The 25,054-nt window shown below is 42.6% G+C and overlaps 2 protein-coding genes across 4 annotated transcripts; one reads left to right on the forward strand and one right to left on the reverse strand.

Moving 5' to 3' along the window:
- Window positions 1-275: 275 nt before the first annotated feature.
- On the forward strand, window positions 276-1,160 carry tmem126a (transmembrane protein 126A). The gene has a single exon (XM_031751022.2). It carries the CDS (start codon window positions 434-436, stop codon window positions 1,049-1,051), a length of 618 nt encoding a protein of 205 aa, XP_031606882.1. The 5' UTR covers window positions 276-433; the 3' UTR covers window positions 1,052-1,160.
- Window positions 1,161-4,947: 3,787 nt separating this feature from the next.
- LOC116329119 (ras-GEF domain-containing family member 1C) lies at window positions 4,948-24,281 on the reverse strand. Of its 3 annotated transcripts, XM_039617394.1 has the most exons (15): window positions 23,916-24,281; window positions 15,181-15,300; window positions 11,508-11,726; window positions 11,165-11,287; window positions 10,848-10,985; window positions 9,860-10,075; window positions 8,522-8,596; window positions 7,213-7,314; window positions 6,644-6,746; window positions 6,476-6,555; window positions 6,289-6,384; window positions 6,091-6,186; window positions 5,880-6,003; window positions 5,163-5,235; window positions 4,948-5,078 (listed from the first exon to the last, which is right to left on the reverse strand). In XM_039617394.1, exons 3-15 carry the CDS (start codon window positions 11,718-11,720, stop codon window positions 5,054-5,056), a joined length of 1,464 nt encoding a protein of 487 aa, XP_039473328.1. In that variant the 5' UTR covers window positions 11,721-11,726; window positions 15,181-15,300; window positions 23,916-24,281; the 3' UTR covers window positions 4,948-5,053. The 3 variants fall into 3 exon arrangements, with proteins under 3 accessions (XP_039473328.1, XP_031606935.1, XP_039473324.1); XM_031751075.2 differs by lacking the exon at window positions 15,181-15,300 and having other exon boundaries at window positions 7,213-7,311; XM_039617390.1 differs by lacking the exon at window positions 15,181-15,300.
- Window positions 24,282-25,054: the final 773 nt, after the last annotated feature.

Here is a 25,054-nt window from a genome sequence, read left to right on the forward strand (position 1 = left end):
ATGTTTTATACCCATATATACTTTTGTCATTCCTGTTTTTATGCTGAACTTGGTTGTTACCACTCCGTTTTATTATTGTTTTTGTGCTTTTTCAAATATAATAAATAGATCCTCTTCACTCCTCTCCGCAATCTGAGTGGAAATGATACTTTCTCCATATGACAGGAATATTTTGAAAGGGTTCTGGGACAAAAACATCCAAGTGAATACACTGAACGTTATCATTGTTGAAATCCAAGCTAGCCTAGCTAGGCTCAACCCCGCCTGGCAGGTTGCGTTCAGGGCACAAATACTCATATCGGCGCTTTGAATTGTGGGTAAGACATGTCTGCGCCCTGTCTTGTTTCCTGAAAGCACCTTGCTTACAGTGAATATCTGAATTATCCAAAGGCTTTCTAGCTGCAAACCGGCTTGATTCCAACACGCTGTGAACATGTCGGAAAATCCTCAGAAGAAGATCACCTCTGGAAATGGGCTGACAAAAGCGGTGATTGCTGAAATGCTGCTGCAGAATTTCGAGAGATTGCCTGACATTGATCAGAAAGTCTTCAGCTACGGACCCTTGTATCTGGGGGGAAACGCCGGACTTGCGGGACTGATATCCAACAGCTTGTATCGCAGAGCTCTGAACGTCAGACAGGCGCCCATCACCTCCAGCCTGCCCATGGCCGTGCTGCCCTTCCTGACAACATGCGCCCTGTACAGCGCAACCGTGTCCAACCCGCTCCTGTCCGGTGACCTCAACTGTCCCATGTGCTCAATAATACGAGGTGCACTTGTTGGTGTGATCGGTGGTGGGGTGTACCCCATCCTCCTGGCCTTACCTATGAATATTGGCCTTGCTTCCAGGTACAGCACAGCTCCAATGCCAGAGAAGGGCAATATGATCCGCTACTGTGTGGAGATCTCCAGACCGGTCTTGAGGAGGATGAGGGCAGTTTTAGTCCTCCAAGCTTTCTTCGGCACCTACCTGGGATCCAGGCACTATGAAACATATACCAAACTGGCCAGGATAACATTTGGCCCAGGTGGAGAAGAACTCAAAGACTAAATGCACTGAACTATAAATAAACACATTCATTTGATCTTGATCGCTGTTTCACATGGTATATCCCAATGCCTGAGATTGTCATGGTGGAAATAAATGTATTTGACGTATCTGTTCTGAAATCTTTTCTGGTTCGCCCTGAATATATAAATTGTTATGTTTGCACTACCCACTATATCTTCTTTAAAATTAGAGCTGAACCAATTAATTGAGTAGCTATTTAATTACTTGTGCAGATTTTCTACATGTCTTTATTTTATTACACTTGAAAACATTGAGCTTTGTATGGCTCTGAGATGTTCTAATGATTCTACATTTAAATCGTGCAGACAAAATAAAGATTTTGCCTGTCAGTATAACTTTTTCTACACAAAACAGTAGTTGAAATGCAGGTTCATATGAGCTGCATCTAATCATAATTGTTTGCATTTAATCACCAAATATGCTTGTGGAAGAATTTACAGAAAAGATTTAAGTTTGTTATATTTGATACATGAGTTTTTGAGAATTCTGCATCATCAGTGTGCGTTTTCTTTTTCACCCTAAAAAAGCTAAATAAATTGCACAATACATTTTAAAGCAATAAATAGACTCTGGCTTTAAAAATCCAACATCAATGTCAATTCAGACTTATTAGGTAGTAAAAACTTCTGATATCCATATACAGCAATGTGTAGAAGTTCTTCATAGAGTCCTATTTAAAAAAAAATCGACCTACTTCCTGCTTCTATAGGAATTAATTAACCCTATAAAAGCAGAAATTTGCTGGTCTGTAGCATTCAAAGCCACAATCTCCCCAGGAGTGGATGTCTCAGCAAACTAATTCAAAGGTCAGACTGTCCAATGCTCAGCACAATTAAAAACAGCACGAACATGTACAGCTTGTTTGCAAAGTTGCCTCTGAACAAACCACAAGACTTCTGAGATTATGTCATTTGACCAGATGAGATCAAAGCGGAGATGTTTGGCAGAAACCAAACAAAGTATATCAGCATTAACATTCATACCAGCTGTCAAACACCGTGGTGGAGGGGTAATGACCTGGGCACCTTTACACTCAATTGATTCTCATTGATTAAAGCTTGGCTAAAATTGGATCATAAACAGGACAATGATCCCAAGCTCGGCAGCAAATCTACAACAGAAAGGGTGAAAAGAAAAAAAAAAGGTGTTGCAGTGACTCACAAGACTAGTGGTAATCTGATAAACTCTGATGACACCATTTCTGATTTACTACATCCTGTGCTTCCTATATTAGGTTCTATAAACCAGAGAGTCAATGACGTAGTAGCGTATCTGTCTCACAACCCACCACAAAAAACAGGTTATTGCCTGTAAAATGACAAATGTGACCTTGACCTCGAGTACAGTTTGGCTGAGGACTGATCGTGTGTAAATTTGATTAAATTGTGACCAATAGTGTAGGAGGAGAAGCATTCCTTGTGAGTAGTGGACAGACGGTTGCCTTGTCATGGCATAAGAATGGCACAAGTTCATCAATCCACTGACAACAATGGCTAAAAATAAGTTTGCATATTAGAAGATACTCGTTAATCTATGACAGGCCATTATCAGCTTAGCGATGTATTATTCATGCTTACTTTCCTATTTTTAGTGGGTGGATACTGCTGCTGCACGAATTTCCATAGTTAACTGTTATAGCCATGTTATGAGTGAATGAGTACCCCGGTTTCTCTTTGAGATACCTTGACCACTAACATGCATATGCATGCAGTTAATAGAAAAATGTGATTTTCTCTAAGACTAAATAAACCTGAAAGCTAAAGCACACATTTTATAATTTGTAGTCACAGGATTTGACCATTTAAAGTATGCAGTTCTCTTCCTTGTCAAACTAAACATTGATGTGTGGCTGCCTCATAAATTTAGTAACGCTAAATGTAATTTTCAGCTTAATTTGAGGGTGAAATCTTGTAGAAATCTTAGATTCTCAAGGCATTTAAGGTGCTTTTTATAAACCAGAACTAACTTTAATGGAGCCACAAACCTTGAACTGTGGAGCAAACATAATCACAGATAAACATCAACTGCAAACAGACACCAGACCAAGCATGGTTTAGTTTTATTAAAGGCTTTAAAGGAACTTGTCACAAATTTTGCAGTTACAGCCAAAAAGACTGAATGTGTTCCACCCATTTAACTGCACACTGTGATGCGTGTGCAAGCAAAAATAAAATAAAATAAAATAAAAATGCAAAACTGGAGCAGACAGTCCAGTCACACTATTTTAAAAAAAAGAAGAAAAAAAACAACAACGCAAAAGTAAGAGCGGATCTGATGACACGTAGACGATTGTCGTTGAAAGCACATGTTCAGCACAGCCATCATTTTTTAAAAACAAAAACAAAAACAAAAACATGTCTTTACCACGAGTGGCAGATTTGACATCGCATCTCTCTGGAATAAATTATCTGAGGAATGGGTTGCAGTGAAAGGAAGTTTACTGATGACAAATGAAGTGGGAGAATCAAAGTCAGACTGTTATAGAGAGGGAAAGGTGCTTCTTTAGAGAAAACACTGACATCAATCAATAAAAAGAAACCGATTTAGACCATTTAATACAAAAAAAAAAAAGCTTATCATGTCATAGTCCCTCCCTCCCTCCCTCCCCTCCCCTCCATCCATACCCTCCCTCGCAAAAATGGCTCTAGAATCACAGAACCAAAAAAAGAAGCCAAAAAACAAAACTCGGTGACAATCCCACAAAACGATTCAACAACACGTTTCAAGTCAAAGGAACCTGAATTGTTATGACAACCAGTGAATTGTATGGCACAAGTTTCCCTCTTTACTTTATATCAAGACAGAAGACCTCCTTTCATTATCGTCCTTCCACAAAATGTAACAAAGCATCCTCACCACAAAGTCTGTGTTGCAGTCTTCACAAGGTGGATACTCTAATGCCCCTTTAAGAACACCTGTCGTAGCATGCCGTTGGACTTCATAACCAATAAAGGAACATTACAATAAAAATTATACATCTGTCAGCACAGAAATCTCCATAAATATATCAGACAACTGAACATCAGTCAGAGAAAACTTCCTGTAGAGCAGAAAGATGAGGGGTAAATGTCACCTGTACACAATCTACACCTGGCCTGGCTCCCCATGCAGCGACCAATTACTGTAGTTTTCTTGTGTAGTTGATGGCACAACACATTTAAAAGAAGTAAACACTTTTAAAACAGGTTGATAATCCCCACACGACACCTTCCCCAAAATGAAAAAGAATAAATAAAAATAAAAAATAGAGACGAACCATAAACAGGTTTCTCCGATCGTTAGCGTGTAGCACAAGACAGAGACAATATGAACAAACGCGTGATCACGCACAGTCAGATGAGATGTCGTAAAATGCTCAAGGCATGTTGCCTTCCATCTTCTCTGAAAACACACAGATGCCATTTCTTCAGTAGACCTATAAAACTTGACAGTTGAAATGGGCTAGCCAGCGCCCGTCACATTATTTTCATGTTTCATTACAGTACATTACAAGTAAAGAAAAAAAAAGAAAGTCAAATTTAAATACCTAGACAAGGTTTTGTAGCAAAGGGGAAGAGGGAGGGCGAGAAGGAGGTGGGAGGAGCAAATACAAAAAAAACACAAACGGCATTAATAGGAATTTTTGTTTTAGAAAGTGGTTTTCCCTGTAACTGTACTCTCTAAAGTAGTAAACATCTTCACAGAGTAAACACACATCACACATGGAGAAGCATTGTCCCTCTCCAATATACTGTACCTCATCACCGAGCCTCCTGCAAACTGCAGAGGGATTTTGCTTCATAGCTTAATATAGTCACTTCACTTTTTTTTTTAATTAATTTTTTTTTACACACTCCATGATGAATCCTGTTCATCGTGTTTCTCCCTTTTTTTTCTTCATAGAAAAACATCAAAGTACCAGTTAGGTTCCTTCACAGTTCAGTTTAGTGCAAAGAGACCACACGCTCCCTTGTTGGTGGCAGGTGAGCTGCCTTCGCTGCCTCATGTCTTTGCCAGGACGTTGGACCTGATGGGAGCAAAGAGGTGAAAGGTTAATTAAGTAAAGCAGGTCTATTTAGACTTAAGCAGTTCCCATTTAATGTGTTCTCACCTGAGTGCTTTCCATCTGTCCTTCTCTACCTGATTCTCTGGACTCTCACTCTCATAGGAAGCAAGATAGAGCCCTAGGAATAATGATAACAGATAAATAAATAAATTAAAAAAAAAGAGACACTGTGTGTTTTCAGGAATTTCAGAAAAGTCCAAAAGAGCTACAACTACAATCTGCCTAAATTAATAAATTACATGGCAGTTATTTGCAAACCTTTGCTTCCAACTAGGTAATGTATAGAACTGCCTTGCAATCAAAAGTGGTCTTCCAAAGATTGAAGGTGTTGCACGCTCAACCTCTGGGCAACAGTCACATGGAGGTTGCCGTCTTATTTTTAATGTATTTGGCTGAGACATTAAAGAGTCTGCAGCTGTGAAGATGTTGGAAACCGATGCTTTGAGCTAAAGGGTAATGTCGCCATGGTAACATTTGCCGATTGCTATTAAAACAAATTACAACCGAGGGTGATGAGAATGTCATTAGTTTTTCAGGCTTTTGCTCATAAACCGAAGTAATTAGGAATAATGAATAATTTGACCCAACGATGGCGCTAAATGGAAAGTAAGCGGATTAGTCACGTCATTCAAATTTGGCCTGAGGGCAACTTGAAAATACAAGGCAACAAAGACTGTAAGATGTTCAGATCTTTCTGGAACAAAGCAGTAGAGGCATCAAACGAACTGGACTGTAAATGAAAACTATGTGCCAGGTTCTCACCGTCCTCGCTGAAGATGGGAGCAGTGTGGAGGTAGTGTAGGATGGCCCTATCCTCCTCAAATGGACACTCTACTTGTTTCCATGTCATGAACTCGCCAACTTGCCGCGCCAACTCGACAAATTTCTAAATAAATAAATAAGCGAGTAACCATTTAATGGTTTAGGATGAGGTTAACAATGGACGAGAGGCAGGGTTAGGAAACAGCCTCACCTCAAAGTTGACGTGGCCGTTGGGCAGCCGATTGGCACATCCTTCATTCAGGAAATAAATGTCCTTTATCAGCAGACTGAAGAAAGGAATCACAATCTGAGGAGAGAAAATGGGCAGGAAGGCAAAGTAAATAGTGAATACTGAACTGCAGCCAGCAGGTTTTTGGAGGAAATCAGTCAATGTGTTGCTGAGCCCCACCCTTTCTCTGTTACTGTTGGCAGTCTGAGAGCGGTGGGCGGCCCCCCTCAGGGCAGTCCTGTAGTTGTAAAAGTTTCCAGTCGGATCCATCTGATGCTGTCAAGAGTAAATGGCAACAAGCAAAAACACTGTCAGCATCTAGTTTTTCCCGTCTTTTACTTCTCAGACAGCGAATAGCTGTGTTTACCTCAAGAATGAAGAACTTGGCAGTCTTAGCTTTGCTCCAAGTCTTCTTCAGCCGTGACACAGGACTCATGTTCATACCAGCTGAGAGAAAAAATGTATATATATATTTTTTTAACTATCAACACAAGATGGGAATCAATGCTCAGGGATTGTAAAATGAACAACTCACAAATAATTGCCATGAGTGAGTTGAAGTTTCCAATGTTGAAACACTCCCTGGCCACATCGATGAAGAACTCTATCACCTGGGCCCTCTGTTTCTTCTTCGCTGGCTGCAGCAGTGAGACAAAAACCCCCAAAACAAAACATTTTTTAAAATTCTGACTTAATTATTCATAGAGAATTTCTCTCTACATATACAGATACAGGCAGAAATGTTGTCTGTGCAAGTGCAGTAACACACAATGTCCATTAAGGGGCAGTAATGCCCTGTAAAAACTAAACAACCTTTATCTTCTGTCCATTTACTTAGGGGAATAAATTACTACTATGGTAGAATTCAGTTGAAATTACTATTAAATAAAGAGAATCTATAAACTAAAAACATGCATATATGCTACAATGGGTACCCAAATATATCCTGTAGTGTTACTGACATTTCCAGGTTTTCCCCATTCAGTCTGAAGTAGATCTCTGGGAGGTGTTTATAATCTTGTTCTGTTCTCATTTTCCTTCCTCATCTTTCTAATGTTTTGAAGGTTTCAATATGGCTGAAACTGAGTTGTGTTTTCCACTCACCATGCAGATCTCTGTTGCTACCAGGTAGCACAGTCTGTTGAACCACCTCACGTAGGCTTCCAGGTTGGAGGTTTTTTTCTTCTGGTCACTGAAGCACGGCTGCTTAATAAGATGCACACACACACACACACACACACACACACACACACACACACACACACACACACACACACACACACACACACACACACACACACACACACACACACACACACACACACACACACACACACACACACACACACACACACACACACACACACACACACACACACCACAAGTGAGTGCTACTATCGGGAATTCCACTATTAATTAGCTTCCCGTCTACAAGCTTGACCCCCTGTGTGAGTGCAAATAACAAAGACGGCGATCTTGGAGCAGAAATAACAGAACCAATTTAGAGCACACAAAAAAAATTAAAAAGGGGAGGAAGGAGAAACGGAGTGAAGACAGGTTAAAGTGATGATAACTGAAAATGAAAGGAAATCAGTGAATGAGTGACAGCGATGGAACGGAGGGTGGAAGCATTCAGCGGTCATACATAGAGGGCACAGAGAGCACACTGTGTGTGCTTGCTGTAGTTTGCCATTTGTGACATTTACGCTCACTGACATTTGTTTGGATACGTACAAAATAACAATTTTAACCACATATACAAAAATAAACAAATGCTGTGGTCTGACTGTAGACTGTAAGATCATAAAAATGGATCTAGTCTTTGGTTCTAAATGTGAAGCTAATGACAATAATAGTAACAGTGACATTTTTTTAAGAACACCATGTTTTAAGCCTGTTTTTAAATCATCTGTGTTGCAGTCTTTATGAAATTCATCAGGAATTTGCAGCAACGTGTCAACCAAAGAAAATCAAAAGCATTTGACCACTTTTCAGCCAAAACAAAGTGAGCGGGTCCTGCTGTAAATAAACATTATTCAACTTTGGGGCAAGTGATTGAAGGGACTACCAATGAGGGATACTGGTGGCATATAACAGAGTAGTAAATACATTAGAATGTTACCTAGGCAACCAGTGCCTAATAGTGATCAGCTGTTAGCTTTAAAGAAATATGAGACGAGTGATTTGCTTCCTGTTTGGATGCACCTTTATTGTTAGTAAGCTGATACACGGTTATGCACCATTTTGAAGAGACCAAGATGGCGATGGTCAAATGCGGAACTCAAGTCCACAAATGAACGGACGACATCTTCTATTTACAGTCTACAGGATTGATCCAAGTACAGACTCTGGCAAGCTTAGTGCAAAACTACTTTTCTAATTAAATAGGACAGTTTATTAAAAATAAGTTCACCTGTGTTCCATCTAGAGGGTCTTTCTGAACAAAAGCTTGGACAAACTCCTCCGGTCCGATACGACTCAAATGTTCCTGGAAAATACAAACACATAGTCATGAATCACTCATCCCTGCAGGACAATACATTCACTCTCATTCTTTTCCTAGACATGCCCCAACCATAACAATTACTAACCATAACAAATCTGACCTGAACTTTAAACCAACCCCAACATCGTACCAAGTCTTTCCTTGACAGCAGCAACTTATTTATGTTCCCATAACATGAGCATTACAAGTCCGCTCACACACACCGACGGGGGTAGCCCCATTAATAATTCTTTCATTTCAGTAATGGAAGGCAATCAATATGGACAAGTAATGACTGACTGAGGTGACTCACTGGAATCAGATTTCCTCACAGTGACACTTGAGACAATATTCACCTCTATTAAAAGACAGCTGTGCAGCCGCATACATGTGCAAATCAAAATGAGTCATTAGCACCATCTCAACTGGTGACGCAACCCAAAACCAAAGCAGCGCTGCACACAAGCGTGCACACAGTGGCATAAAGCACAGCTGTGTAGTTTTAAAAATAAGTAGCAACATGTTGCTAAAACATACAACAATATCCAGGCTGTGTGGTTGGTGCATGCCTCTCTGCCTGCCCATCTCTGTTTCCTTTTGTATGTGTGCGTGTGAACGCATGTGAAGCTGTCAGGTCACATATATCCACTGCAGTTTTCATCCCTTTTGTTTGAGGCCCCGGGCACATCACTGACTTCAGAGGTGATGTCACCGCTCAGACAAGGGTACAAGCTTACTCAGACACTCTCACATGCACAGACAGAAACACGACCACCCCGAGATACACGTGTCCACATGAAGACACACATGAACAGACTGAAGGCACCGAGCATGCAATGTGAGGGACAATGCACGGATCCTTTGTTCATGTGGGTTTCATCTCCTCATTCCCTTTGTTCTGCTGTCTGTGAAGGAAGTTGGCGCTGTAATAGCTGACAAGTAAGGTCAGGTTATCAAACGCATGGCGTCAAAATCCAGCGAGTTATTTTGATGATTTATGTTCGTCATCATTTCGTTCACTGCCTTTCCATTGTTCTGTTAAAATCTTTATCACCCTCCAGTTCCCGCTCTCTTGATGTGATTTAATGTTTACGTCCTTGACATGGGTGGACTTAATCTCCACCCATGCTTCACCATCCTCCGCCTTCATCTCTCCGCTGACATCCTTTCTACTTCCCCTCGTCCACCCTCGTTATCATCTCTTACCCCTGACCTCTTTCTAACCCGCATCCTGCTCTCTCTTCCCCTCCCCCTCCTCTTCCTTACCAGCTCCACGTGGGTGAGCTGTTGTGCCAGCGTGTAGGGGTCGTTGCAGATGGAGAGTATGTCCTTCTGGATGGGCGGAGGCTTGGTCTTGAAGGCCACCAGCTTGTCAGAGGAGGCGTTGAGGGAGACCTTGACAATGCTCTCTTCCCCCTGGCTCATCAGGGACAGCCTCTGGCTAAGTTTCTGCAGCACCTGGTTCAGGGTTTTCCAGTATGCCTTGAGAGGAGAGGAGAGGAGAGGAGAGGAGAGGAGAGGAGAGGAGAGGAGAGGAGAGGAGAGGAGAGGAGAGGAGAGCAACATGTTAAACATTTTATTGTGAGTTTCAGCAGTGCAAGCAGAGGTGTGCTGTGTGCCCTGCCTGGGAATGTGTGTTTTGGTGTTCCTCGCTCCACACAAGGGCTTCAAAGAGGCCGTGAGGTCAGTCTGTTTCACAAGTGACCCAGAGCCACACCTCCCACATGTATGCACACACACCCGTAGTGCAGACGGCCAGCTTTAAATAGCAGCACATTCATCACCACCTGTCTTTCCTGCTTCCTTTCTATCCTCCCTTCACCTCCCTACATTTTTCACTATTGTTCCACTCCCACTCCCCTACCTTTTCTTCGGCTCTCTGCGCCCTTGCATCCCAACCCTCTCCCCTTTTTCTCCATCCGTCTCCTTCCCTCTATTTTCCCTCAAGGCTGCAGATAGAGCCACTCCTCTAGTATCCTTCCTTCCTCCCTCATGTAATGTAAGATTGCATAACAGTAAGGCTGTGTGTATTCACCCTACACTGACTCCCTCATCAACAGCCACAGAACAAGTGACAATAATTAAATCTAGCTCCCCATCAGACTATTTTTCACTGCAGATGCTTTCTATATAGTGTTTTTTGTCCAGTTGTATTGGTTATTCTATCCTGTTTGAAAATTTACAGCCTTTCAAAACTGGAAAAAAAAAATCTTAGGACATATTAAGTAAAGATGATTGGGCATAATACGGGTACCTCATCACATGGAGCTATCCTGTGGATGATGTCTTTGAGGTGTCCGACCATCTTTTCATCCCTGAAATCGGACGGGAATGTCTCTGTCCATTCTGTCAGCAGCTGCAGGATCTTGGGGCCAAACTTGCGTACTTTTGCCTGTTGTTAACGACATGAGAAAGATTTACAACTGGTTTTATAACATCATAGAAACAAAAACACCTGCATAGAGTGTAGGCAAAAACAGAGGTTATTAAGATGCTCACATGCAGCAGATAAGTACGCCTGAATGCTTTTCATACGCGGGAATATGTATTTATGTGTGGTGCAGTGCTGACCGTATCGAGTGGGCTCTGATCCAGCTGCTGCTGTTTGATGCACAGCTCACACACCCTGGCCAGCAGCTCCGGAGGAGGAATGAAGAGACGAGCGCTCAGCAAGAAGGTAAACACATAGGCTTTCTGTCAAAGGACGTAAAAAGACATTCGCTAAGACACTCGCCACATCAATAAACACCACTGCAGCTTACTGTAATTAAAAGAAGCAGAGGAGCACTTTAAACATAGACACGTGGTTAATAATCTAATCGGCAGCACTATTACTATGACTATAAACTGAAATGGACTCTGAGGCTGATGGGAACATGATGAGCAGCAGTGACTGTAACACATTTAATTTTACCTCGGGGTAGTAATCGGCAGTGGGCACCAGGTTCTGGATCAGGGTGTCCAGGGAGGCAGAAGTGATGGGCGGCCCATCGGCGAGGCAAGCCCCAGGCCCCGGCCCCGGGCCTTCCTGTGGGGCCTCCTCCTCCCCAGGCTCAGCACAGGCCAGATGAGGGCTGAAGCCACTGGGAGTGGTAAACATGGTGCCTGAGCACGCAGTCTGGGGCATTCCTGACTAGAATATAAACACAAACACACCAAATGAATGAAGTACAGGGATGAAATTGGGATTTAGAAAAGTCATTCACTTCATTTTCATAAAGGTCTCTGGTACAGCCATGTAAACAAGACAGTTTGTTTGTGTAATTCAAGATTTGCACCATTTAATCTCATGTGTACATTCAAGGACACAGAAACACAAGCCCCGCCCTCATACTTTCCAATCCATCTCCAGGTCATCGCCTCTTCAGCTCTAGCTAACCAGTACAGCCGGTTGCTGCTGGTGCATCAGGCAGAAATGTTGCCACAAAAACCAGATTAAAATCGGTCTATACTGTGAAACGCTGAGAGATTCACCTGGCACCGGGAAGCTTAATCATCATTACATAAACCAGTTTGGCATCTTTCTTGTTTCCACTCACTCCAGTTGACCTGCTGGACCCAAACATTTTCTCTGTCTCATTTAGATCCTCTGTGCATCCTCCTAATGTATCGCTTTCACTCTTATTTTCAAAGACTGCAAAGACTCTTATTTCCCCTCACTTGATGAGTGCCTGTCAGTGGCAGGTGATACAGAGTACCTCTCCTAAACAACAAGCCCCGCCTACCACGCTGACAAGCCAGAGGTGAGAATGAAAACAGGTCGCTGTGGAGGCTGATCATGTTGTCTCCACCACTGAAATGAATCCCTTTGCCTTTGTAAGGCTCTGGCTTACACATTTTAAAAATTCAACAGGCTCTTCCCCTCAGTGGACCAACACTGCAGCTGTAGTGGAAAGGAACGCTTAATGTGGTGTAAGCTAGAGCAGTGATACCATAATGTCACTCGCAGTACAAAAGAGCTCTTCTTCATCACCCAGCTTTAAAAAATGGCAGCCATTAATAGTTAATTACATTTTATAGTTTCATCCAACTCTTCTGTGGGAATAGCTCCTGTGCTCTCTGACAGCGACTAAAATGACCCGTAGCACCACATCCACCTCGAAAAACTGCAGTCTCAAGGTTGCTTTGGTGTTACAAAAGATCTCTGCCTGCAGGACTCACAATAAAAGCAAAAAACCTACACGCTGACACTGAAACCTCAAGCACAACAACATGTCATACCAAACACTCTTCCTGTTGTCTATTGTCAGCTTGGCCTAAATACGCACCTGAACACATAGTAAAGTCTGTATGTATACGTGCCTACACATACACACACACACAATAGTACTAACACAAAAGAAGTCCTTAGTAAACTGTATGAGAGACGGCATGTTCGTCCATATTAGTGATCATCCTAAGACAGTGAAGGAAATGTCTTCGGCCATACTTTCATCCTCTGCTGACCTCTACACGCCGCCCCGATAAATGAGTATCGTGGGTCCCCCTGGGTTGAAAGGTGAAACGCATGGTGCCATGCACAAATGCAGCTCATGTTTCAAGTTCTCTGCGTGAGTGGATCAGCTTTCCTTTGTCCTCCTTGTTCCCCTACATTCGGGCACTTACTTATGCACTTGTGCACACCTAGACACAAACACACACAGACAGGCTCACAAAAGGCTGGGGGATGGGGAGTTCTGAGAAGCGTTTTAAAGAGCCTTCCTTCCTACTTACACCACTGACACCTAAAGTCACATTTCTTTTAATATATGTTGTGGTTAGAGAAGGCCGACATCTCATCTGCGTATCGGTGGAGGGATCTTGGCTCTATGTGCAATCGGGGGTGTGTGTAACCAACCAAAACACTGTACATCTGATTCAGACTCATCAGCCTAAATACTTAAGCTCTATAAATAACAGTGGGTGAATAAACTGAGTTTAAATTGTAGAGTTAGAGATTATAGAGGATGAATGAATATTGTTAAAAAATGCTAAAAAAAATTGCCTTAAATTACATTTGACTTGTTTTTCACTCATAAAAGTTACTGGCTCTGTCTAGAAAAGACTGGGGTGTCCTTGCAGTGACATCCTGCAGATTGGATTATAACATCGAGCCACAGAGAACAGGATAAAGGACTAAACTACACGAGTGAAGCTTTATGGTTACTAAAGAAAACTTCCTTTATGTTAAGACTGACAGGAGGACAATATCTGCTTAGTTCAAGGTGACTAAATCTGGCATTTTAAAAATGATTCATGCACACAAACGCTCACACAACTCTGTATATCACTGAGTTTGTATTTCTACATGTATAGCAGTGTCTGTGAGTTTTATACTACGTGCTCACACTGTCAATGATTCCCCGTATCGCATGTGATAATCTCCACTCTCCATATTTCTCCCCACTGTTTCCTCCTCAGCCTCCCGCTCCTCCCTCCAGCACTTCTCAGGCTCTGAGTCATTATTTCATCACAGCTCCTCATGTCTGTCAGTCGATACCTCACAGTTTCAGTCAGTCAGGCGGCTCATCTGCCGATGTGTACATTTTCTAAATGAACAAGCCGAAAGCAAATTCTTTTCGGCGACACTGAAAGTAACCCAAAATGACTTTAGGGTTGAGGTCGTGATGTGTGAGTTCGAAGTAGTAGTGAAACCTGCAGCGGTGCAACTGTAAGCACTGACATAAAGTGAAAGACAGACTATGCAACTTTTGTTGACCGATGGCCAATTTAACTAAAAGAGACAACTGTGGAAAAGTAGTGCTTGCAGTGAAACAGCAGCAAGAGCAGAGACTGACTGAATAACATCAATAAGAGCAACAAATAATGAGGTTTGCTTTACATTAGCTAACAACAGGCACCGTCAGCTGTTTGTCATCTCACGCCATCCCAGTTAAACTTCCTCTAAAATGCTTCCCCGCTTGGAAACTCCAAGGGAAGACCAGTTTACCTAAGACAAAGTCTTATGACTGACAAACTGAAATACTTCCTGTAAAATGTCACTTCCCCCCCCCCTCTAAGCCATACTGCTTACACCGCTTTTTCTACAGTGTGAAGAAGTCATCCACAGCTGTACTCTGTGTATAACTTGTTTTCACAGCTCCTGCTACACGCAGCCCTCTCTGCGCCTGTCACACTGTGTCAGCGCTGCATGAAAAAACACATTGAGAAACATGCAGCTAAGAACAGGTGAGCGTAGTGATGTGCGCTTTAATCCCCCCCTTGAGATCTACGGTAGCCTTGCACTCAGTCTAGACAGCTGGGGGAGTGTCATTGTTATGTGCCCTTGCAGCCTGTATTCATGTGTGCATGTTGTTGTGTGATTTGGTTAGGCTGCTATCGTTGTCATCAGGAGATCTGCATCCTTTGTTCCATTATGATTAACAGAGTGGCACGGTCTGCGGCCACACAATCTTCGACAACACCTCGGCTGTCCAGCAGCGCATGTATCGATGAATCAAACGCATTCCTGACATAACCAGCCAGTTTAAAGCTGTCAAACTGCCTCTTTGTTGTTAGTCAGCTGCCTTGTAGCAATCATTTCTACAACACTCTCTGTAAAACCTGTTTCACTAAAACAAAAAAGGAAGAGTACTTGTCACACCTACTGTTCTTGTGTCTTCCTGCTTAGGTGAGTGGTGACAAAACTGTGCAAATATGTTCTTTCACAGAGGGGTTGATGGACGAGCAGCATCAGAGACTGGTCTACGTTCAGACTGATGAGGTTTCTTCAAGAGAAAAAACAAGAGAAGAATCTGTGCCATCAGTGGGTCAAGGGTCAAATGAGAAGAGGTGGGGTTATTTGATGGGGCAGAAGCAGCTTTGGGGTCACTCTGCTTACTTCCATTAGGGCAAACACTACCTCTGCTGCTCAGGATTATTAGTCATTGCCCAAGCAAGACAAGGAACTTGTCTATAGGTCAACACCCACACGCATATTAAAATAAACAGTCTGGCTCTTTTGACAATTACATAAAAGTGGGATGCTTAACTATACAAATGCATCCACGTCTGAGCAAAAATTTCTCTTTTCCTTTCAATAAAGAAACAAATATTAACACTTTTATATTTTCAACTCCTCTGACGTTAGCTAACTGATTGTACAAAGTCCTAAGCAACATTTTTATCTCAGCCTAACAATATTCTTCCAGACACTTGAATATGTTCCAGGGAAGTTTTTTCAAAGCTGATTTCGTGCCCTTGAGCAGTGGCGATTCTACAGGCTGTTGTGGCCCAAGGCTAAAATTCACAGGGGGGCCCCCTCACGATTATGTGATAAATAATCGGACACATGTCCAGAGATCAACATACTAGGCTGTCCTGCTAACTGACTTAACTCGTGTTAATCGGCAAAGCAAACAAAAGAAATAACTTGATGCTAGCGTATCTCCTCTAAAGTTGAGGCTAGACTAACATTATTCCTTTTGTATCATTACATTTAACCATTTTCACTCCAAGAAGGAGAACTTTTCTTAATTTTCACTGATTATCTTTCATTGTTACCAATAGGCTTGTATAAACAATATCATTCAAGCCACTTACAAGTGAGTGAAGTCACTGATTTTCTATCACTTCATCTGATCTCAATATTTTGCTATAATTGTGCGCAGTTCACACTAAAAGAACTGAAAGTTTCAGGTCAGGCAGGGTAGCTGAACTCTTTTACAAAGTCATATGTTAATATGCAGGCCGATGTTCATGTGCATTGCTTTGCTAAAATAAGCAAGACACTGCCCGAACACTCTGCTCTGAAACTTCCATTTATTATTCAGCATTAAGTAATGGGACCTTCACCACGTCGTCCAGCCCCCTCAGTTTTCCACTGATAAACATTCTTAAGCCGTTGAACTGTTTGCACACGCAGCCTTTGACAAAGAAGCGTTCCACATCGGTAGTTTAGAAGGAACAAGTTTTTACTGGGAAGTTATTTTTATACGCATTTGTGTTATTGACCTCTTGCTGTTTAACGCAAAAGATTTCTAAGACACTTTCCCACGTTTTATTTTTAGCTTTTTGTTCTATCCTTTTAATACTTGGTGCTACTTTCAAAGTTGAATTTAAGTGGTTTGCACCTCATTGCATTTTATTTTTAGTTACATTTCATACAGCATTCAAATTGTAGTTAAGCACATCTTTGATTTTGGTTATAGATATAAGATCTTATATCTGTAACACATTGCACTGATACTAAGAAACGCAACGAAGAAAGACGGAAACGATTACATGATACAAAGCTATTCTTAGACAAGCGGCACATCATCTGAAAGCAAGCACATCAAGTATATGGCATGGGTGCTACAGCAACGTTTTGTTTTGCTTCTGTCGTTGCTTCGTGGTTTCAGAGATCACAGCTGAAGGAAAGTCGAAAGAATATATAACAAAAAGTGCTTCCCCTTTTTTGCTCAAGATGCTGATACTCAATCCAAATGAAGTTTGCAAACGGTTTTGGCTCTATCAGTGTTAATCTCGTCCTCTGCAGGCTTCCTCCTCACCAACTAATTTCGGACCCACATGTTAACTCCTTTAACACAGAACAGCTTCAACACTTCATCTATTTTGGGATAGTGCTCTAAAAAAGCAGATACTTGGGTATTTTTGGGACTGACACTGTTTTGTGCTCCTCCGAGTATTAAAGCTCTGGCCTGAATTTTCTACCGAGTTCTTTGAAAGCTGAAATGATGAGTATTCTCAGGATGGCACAGGCTTAAAAGCGAGTAAACACCTCTTTGTCATGCAGCCTCTCACTTCCCTTCCCCTTGCACATGTCCCCTATTTTACTCTCCTCCTCCTTTATCTCCCGCTCCACGCCCCAGATTCGAACGCTCCCAGTCGGGACGCCTGTACAGATGGCCCTGCAGCAGCCTGCTCTCCCAGTGGGAGCTCCTGGCATGGGAGGCTTTTTTGGCCCTCTGCCTCTGCCATCATCCCCAGTCGCTACAGGAGCCCAAGAATAAGTGTACTGGCGTCCAGGCCGAATGTCGAGGTACACAGACTGAGCCAAACTGGCTGCTGAGCTGCACAGCAACCTCCTGGCACAGCTGACAACAGAGAGACCGCAAAATACCACACATGTCACTACACACGCTGCAACAAAACCAGACCAGCGCACTATTGTTGGGTAATGGTGTGTGTGCATATTTGAGGAGCTGAACACAATCGAGTACATTGTATCTTAAGAAAACATATCTATGCACACTTGCACCCACGTAGCGGCCAAGCTCAGAATCGAGTTACAGTGAAGGCATTCTGGTTACACACCCATTCATCTGCCTATTTTTTTTTTTCCTTTGATAAAACCCTGACTGGGGTTGAAAAAGAAAAAAAAAAAAAAAAATCACAGTCAGGGCTCAACAGGGACACACTCCCCGAATCCCTTTCAGTGGAATTCCCCTTAAGTGTCTAAGTGGAGTGACACTAATATTCTGGCACCTGTTCCACACCCACCAGCTCCATCAGTCCCATTGAAGCTCACTGGGAAATTTCTTTAATGAAAACAGCTTGTGTGTGTGTTCCCATCCTCATTCCTGAGCGAGTTCAGACACAGCTGCTTCCACGCAAGTGTTGGAGTTTCTGTTTGCGTACGTGCTCACAAGAGCCCGAGACAGTCAACGTCCATCCAAGTCCAAGTGAAGTCATTCACCCAGTATGAACACAACCATCCGTCTTACTGTCCTCCAAGAAGTGCTGCTAAACCTATAGCACGAGAGGAACTGCAGACAACTAATCTCTAAAGTCAAACTGTCACCTTTGTAAAATTTACATTTAGATGGAATCGAGTTCATCATTGCAAAAAACCATTAACTGTGAGGGGTGAAAAAAAGACCCCAAACCCTCCAAATTTAAAGGTTGAGCACCATTATCATAGACTCCACTTTCAAAGCACTTCACACGTGCACGAAACACACTTCTGGGTCCATCTCCCTGGTTTGTCGAGGATAAAAATCGTGTATTAAAATAAGCTGAAGGTCTCTGACATGATGGGCCCGGTCAATCTATCATATTATGTAGAGATAATTGGAGTTGAGCACAGATTGGTTCTTAGTGAGCACATAGCACATGGCTGAGTTGTGAGTGCCCTAAATCTGTCACTCACAATGGTCACAATGCCTTAAAAAACAGCCATGTGTTAGTCATAATATGTCAATTTGCAGCCACCATTCATGCAACGTACTTTTGCAGAGAATCAGACGAGTGATTTTGTCTCTGTCCGAAACAGGCACAATTTCGCCTCAAGTGCTACTTGTGAGAAATTACCAGCACACCAAGTAAATGGAAGGAAATAGCACAGAAAACCAGCGCAGGGCGATTGAAAGCATCCAGACAGAAAATCTGAATTAAACAATGCCAATGCGCAGCAACCTAAATAGGCCGCTAAGCACTTTTTAAAATTAGTCTGCGAATGGAAACACCCACTCAGCATTGTATTACTCTCAATCAAACCTGCACAATAACCACCGTGAGGTAATGAGCGAAATAGTAACAGATGCAAATCTAATAAGCACACCTTGACAATTTCATCACGGCCGTCGCCTTTGCCATTTAAGTACATCTATCAGCTCATTACAACCAGCACAGGCAGAGGCTGCACTGTGTGTCACTGCTGATGTATGATCTCAAAGCGTACTAATTAGCATTTGGTGATTTCACAGGGACTGTCTGTTCACCGCTCATGCTTCATGGATTTTGATACGGTTACACACGGGCAACACCAAAATACAAGACTCATTAATTCACAGTTAGTTTCATTTTTGCTATTTGGACCCAACGTTTCATATCCCTGTATGTCATTTTGCATCTTAACCTACTGTCAGGCAGAACTGTATCACACACGGTGCATAATAAATCACTTTGCAGTCACACCTTCTGCTTTCTCTTTTCATTGTTACGGGGAGTTCTACAAATTACACTATACAAACACTGGAGGCGGCTTTGGCTCAGTTTGTAGAGCAGGCTGTCCACTAATCACAGAGTGCTGGCAGCTCAATCGCTGGCCTCTCCATGTGTCAAAGCGTCCTTGGGCAAGACACTGAACCCCAAATGTTTCTCTGTGGCAGGAAAACACCTTGCACAGCAGATTCAATTGTGTGCAAGTCCATAAATGAAAAAAAAGAAGAAGAAAAAGAACAGCACACACACACAAACACCGTAAAGCACTCTTTAGAATAGCTTTAGGCCAAAAGATTCTATATCTACCACTGCATGCCAACACAGCAGTCTGAGCTGGAGAGATTAGTGGAATTTCCCTCAGGCAACATATTTTGAACCGTGCATTAAAGCCATGGTTTCTAGCTTTTCTCTTTACTACCCTCTTCAGGTGCACTGTAGTGCTCAGCTGTTATCTAAGCACAATGTACTTGCGCCATGTCGTCCAGGATAATACCTGCATCTCATATTGTGATATCATTGCCATAGCAACGCTTTGCATTTATGTTCCCTTGTGCAAGACAATGAGAGAAGAGCAGGCATGTCTGAGAGTGAGAGGCGCATGTAAGGCAATTTAGTACCTACAAGCTACCTCATCAACCCTCAACAAAACACAGCACTTTTTAAAACATGCAAGAAAATCTTTACTGCTAAATGACGAAACAACAAGAGTGTTTTATCGTTTGAGGCAAAAAACAAACAAACAAAAAAAACAAAACAAAACAAAAAAAATACACAACATCTAGTACAACCAGACTGTAAAGCAAGAAATGCTAGAAACTGTTCACGTGGAACCCAAACCCAAAGAAATGATCGAGCACCAACTAAATACAGGACTAATATTATCAATACCAATACAAACGTCGCAAATTCTGAACACATTTCAGTGACCACCAAATCACTCAATTACTCTTATTTTGTTAACACAAAATAACACACATTTCAGCTTTTCATGCATTTTGAAACTGGGTTTTTTGTAGAGCTGAAATGTAAATATGGCCGTCTCTGAAGCACTTTGACTTGACATCTGTTGTTTAAATGTGCTATAGGCTATAAATAAACTGAAACCAGGTATCAGTCTTATTGCACTAGTATCGATCCGATACCAATACCAACATAGGTATCAATACTATCGACATTTGGGTCGATGTGCCCACCTTTGCTCCATATAACAGGAAGAGTAAATGTTGAATGGAAAGTACTGAGCTTAAAAAGCTCAACCCAAGCTACAAGACTGCAGGTAGAAAATTTTTATCAGTAAGTTTAGTTACTGTCAAACTAAAATGTTGAGCAGCTATTTTATACATTTACTGAAATTTTGAAATATTGCTGCTGTCTCTAATTTAGGTTAGAGTTCATCAATGACAGCAGGTCACTGGAACAAAAAGATAGAAAATGCCCTTCATTTACTTATAGTTATAAATGCTGCTGCCTTCAAGATGCAAGCATAAATAATACATATCAATATCAATATCGGACAGTACTTCCAAGAACACACACACTCTTGATTTAATAGCAAAGTTTAATGTGAACTTTATCTGAATTTGTAGACACGCCTGCCACCTCATACCTCAGGTGAGCAGAAGCTTGCCGGTCATCGCTTTATGCCTTAGATCCTATATCTGATGGAGCAATCACCATCCTCACAGTTTATCGAACACAACAAGCATCTAATCATATCTCATTGCTTTTTGGACCCTGTCGAATCCTCTATGATTGACCATCAATACTGTCCATATGACAGCATGAAGGTCATGTTTAGGCAGCTAATACCAGCTCTGAAGAGCGCAGAGCGTTTCCATGGAGTCAAGGCTCCTGTTGGGAGGTAATTAGATGCCTGTTGAATCTCCACTGTGACACAACCCCCCTTCTCGCACCCCTTTATTCCATCGAAATCCCGTGTTTGTCCTCGCGCTCACTCTCTGGTGACAGAGCAGGCAGCTCTGAGTGACTCCACATGTGAACTCCATCTGCCACGAGCTGTCAACACGATCAGTCTCATCACCTCCGAGTCAGCGGCAGAGCTGCTGCGTCGCCAAAGGACATCCCAAGAGCTGTCAGGTACACAGGCCGTCATAATGTAACGTCCCTTTGTGAGTCGAGCACGTCCTGACTATGTAATGTGTGAAAAAAAACATTTGAATTCTTGACACTACACCACTAGCAATGTGAAATGGGGGAGATTTGCAAACACTTAGCAAGAACATTGCGTGAGTGTTAGTAGCAGTGAAAATAACGGGCTGTGTTTCATCTTTCTACAGCGCCCGTTTTTTTGTACCATTCACAACTCGTTTCATGTTCATATTATGCAAAAAAACATTATAGCAAACTTAGCAATACAATTAAATTAAATTCATCTTGGCTTAAGATGAAAAAAGGTAAAAAAAAAAAAAACAACAACAATTTTTCACTGATTGATCATCCATCCATCCATGCAAGTGCTACAGGAGCATGAAGCCAATCCCACTATAATTAACTCAGCACCCATTTCATAAAAAATGAATACATGAAGAAGTCTGAGTATTTTATTACTGCTTAAGTACTGGCAGTCATATGTAGCAGGTTTCTGTTTGCATTGCTCTGTCACAGGACAGTAGTGGAATTCCATCATACCAGTATAGTAGAGCACTTCACACAGGCAAACACACAAATCCCCTTCCCCCACACAAACACAGCCATAAACCTTGCGGTGGTGATAAAGCTGTCATTGCTACCAGACTAACAGCGACTGCGTTTACCTCCCTGTTGACCTGCTACCAGAGAGACCTCGCCTTTCCCTTTGCTGTCTCTCTCTACACCTATACACACAGACCTCACTGTCTGAGAATTTGTCTCTTTCAGTCTCACGTTAGACCAAACGATGCCCTCATTAGCAGCACACCTGTTATCCTCTGCAGGCTCGGCCTGAATTGGAGGGAATGTGAGCTGTAATCTATGTAACCAGTGACTTCTGCCAGACCCCTGCTCCAGTGACTTATATCTGTACATCCCCCCCCCATGTACTGCACAGCGAGGGCAAGCTGTCAGTTCAATTAAAAAATAAATAAATAAAAACATATTCTGGCTGAGGGCAGCAGGGCTATATATGGGCAAAGCAGAGACAAGGTCAGCTGCATTGGTAAACCCACAGAGGAAATGGAACAAAGAGCTGAGTGGAGGTCCTGATCACGGAGAACAAAGTCAAAGGGTGTAAATGACGCTGCGGGACTAAAAATCATAATTCACCCTTCATCCAAAATGGATGGCATGCTAGACGGCAGAGAAGCAATGAACTGAAGCACTGGTTCAGCAAACAGACGCGAACAGTGCCAGTGAGGGTGAAAGCGAAGAAAACACATTTCAGTGGGGCTGAGTGATAAACAGAGGAAGGGCAAAGCAGAGCATGTGCCAACAGAGAGGAGACGGAGTCTGCTGCTGCCTCCTGGAAGTCCACACAGAGAAGGTATGGTCACCCCCCTGGACTCTGGTGTTTCCCTCCTACTGGGGGACTAGGAGATGCAGTCTGGCTGCTGAGACTTGGATGAGAGAAACACAGGATCAAAGTGTGGTGGTGAATTGCAGAACTCGCTCACCCACCTGACTGGTTAGTCGACAGAACCGGTTTTACTCCCATCCCCTTTTGCATAAAGCTGCTGAGAGACTGACAACAAACCCTTCTGGTTTGTACTTGGTTACATGTGCGAGCTGCTGCATCATCCCTTGGGTGTCAAGGCTACTTACCACCTACTGGATGCTCATTTTCCTTTCCCCTTTCATTCCAAGGAGAACAGAGTAAATGTCAACAGTGCCACCACCACCACACCCGTTTACTCCCTCTCCTACACCCCTCCCCTCCAAGGCACTTTTTAAGGGTGTATTTTGTCTGAGAATAATAAGCAGCAAGTTTACACAGTTAATAACTGCATGTTAACTAAACCCAGTCTATCAGCGCACAGCACACCGTGACATTTTTCACTTATGAGTGGCTGCTGTCTTTGTTTCCAATACCACATTATCACCTGCCCGCACGCATTCTCGCTCATAAACGTGTCAAAGGCAGAAGACGCAGTGACAGCGCTCTATTAAAATAGAAAAAATTAGAGCCGGATCCTTTCACGCCTTTAAACAGACGAGCACGCCGCTGACTCACGGCACACATCTGCGATGTTTCCATCGTAGTAAAGTGATGCAAGCGACGCTGCTGTACCTCTACAGCGATAAGGAATCGTGATGTCATCACTGCCTCCAGTTGAACTTCTTATTATGACGACACAGTGTCCTTGTAGGCAATCTGTCTGATTACAACGCGCGCGCGCACACATATATACACACACACCTACCCGTACGCACAATAGCCCACACGCTGGCGCGAGCGCAGGCTGTGGGCGTGAGCGCAATTTCAATATTTCAGAGTGATAATATTGTAATTGTTGCCACTCACCAGCACTACACTTTGATCCTCATCTTTTATCCGACTTGTATCCGATGTCAAATATAAGCTCCGGTGCCGGTTATTCCCAAATTAATCAGGGTTTAGAAGCAGCTGGGCATCAGCTGGGAGAAGTGAAGCCGGACTCCAGAGGCACACCGCCTGGCTGCCGTTAAGTACAGTGTTTACAGTTGCTTGTTAAATGTCCCGCACAGGCTCGTGCGTACCGGTGTGCAGCGGACACAAACGCAAGGTTAGGCTGTTCAAAAGAGCGTCCCTGAAGGCGTGGCGACCGTCCTGTCCTGCGCCACGGAGACTCGGCGGACTGCACAGTTACATCCACACGTCCTCGGAGCGAGTGATCAGCCACAGAGGAGGGTAGCTCCTACTACTCACCGGTCAGGCAGCGTATAATATGACTTCCGCGTTCGACTCTTTCAAAATAAGATGATCCACGAGTACTGCGGGAATTCTCGAGAACCCCGAATAATAAGAAGGGTTAAAAGCCACATGTTCATCGAGTACAATTGAAAAGTTAGTTAGCAATAATGATTCAGGGCTCGTTTAAAATGCCATTTAAGTCAAAGTTGAAAGTCAAACACAAAATAAAGGCTCTATGAGGATCCTGTATTTTGTGAGGCTCTATGGTCCCCACGGAGCTTTGGCGCATATTAATCAATCAAATAAACATTGAATAATGTCTAAAAAGTCACTTTTACACGCATGTGCATCTGTAACAGCGTTGAACTTTGTCTTGCCAGCGTTTCTCATCGTTTTAAGCTTTTATTTTGAAAGTAGAAATAATTTCCGGTGGTTGTTTCTAGTAGGGACCTGGATACTGCCGTGGGCAAGCAGTGATATTCTCTCTTACTCTTCTTGTCCATCCTCCGTCTCCACACACACACACACACACACACACACACACACACACACACAGGTCTTTTCTGTTTCTGCTACTCACTCTCATACCAAAGCACAATAAATCGCAGCAGTGTTTCACCTATTTAAACACAATGCGAAACCCCCCCCAGACTTCCCAATTAAATTAATTGGGACGTATTCAGCAGGGTTGTGAAAATAACAATGTTTACCTCTGGAGCTTTGAGTCCATGGCTATATTAATTTTACAACCAATATAAGAAGAACAAGAA

This window comes from Oreochromis aureus, linkage group 2, assembly GCF_013358895.1.
Source record: "Oreochromis aureus strain Israel breed Guangdong linkage group 2, ZZ_aureus, whole genome shotgun sequence".
In the NCBI taxonomy this organism is placed as follows: Eukaryota; Metazoa; Chordata; class Actinopteri; order Cichliformes; family Cichlidae; genus Oreochromis; species Oreochromis aureus.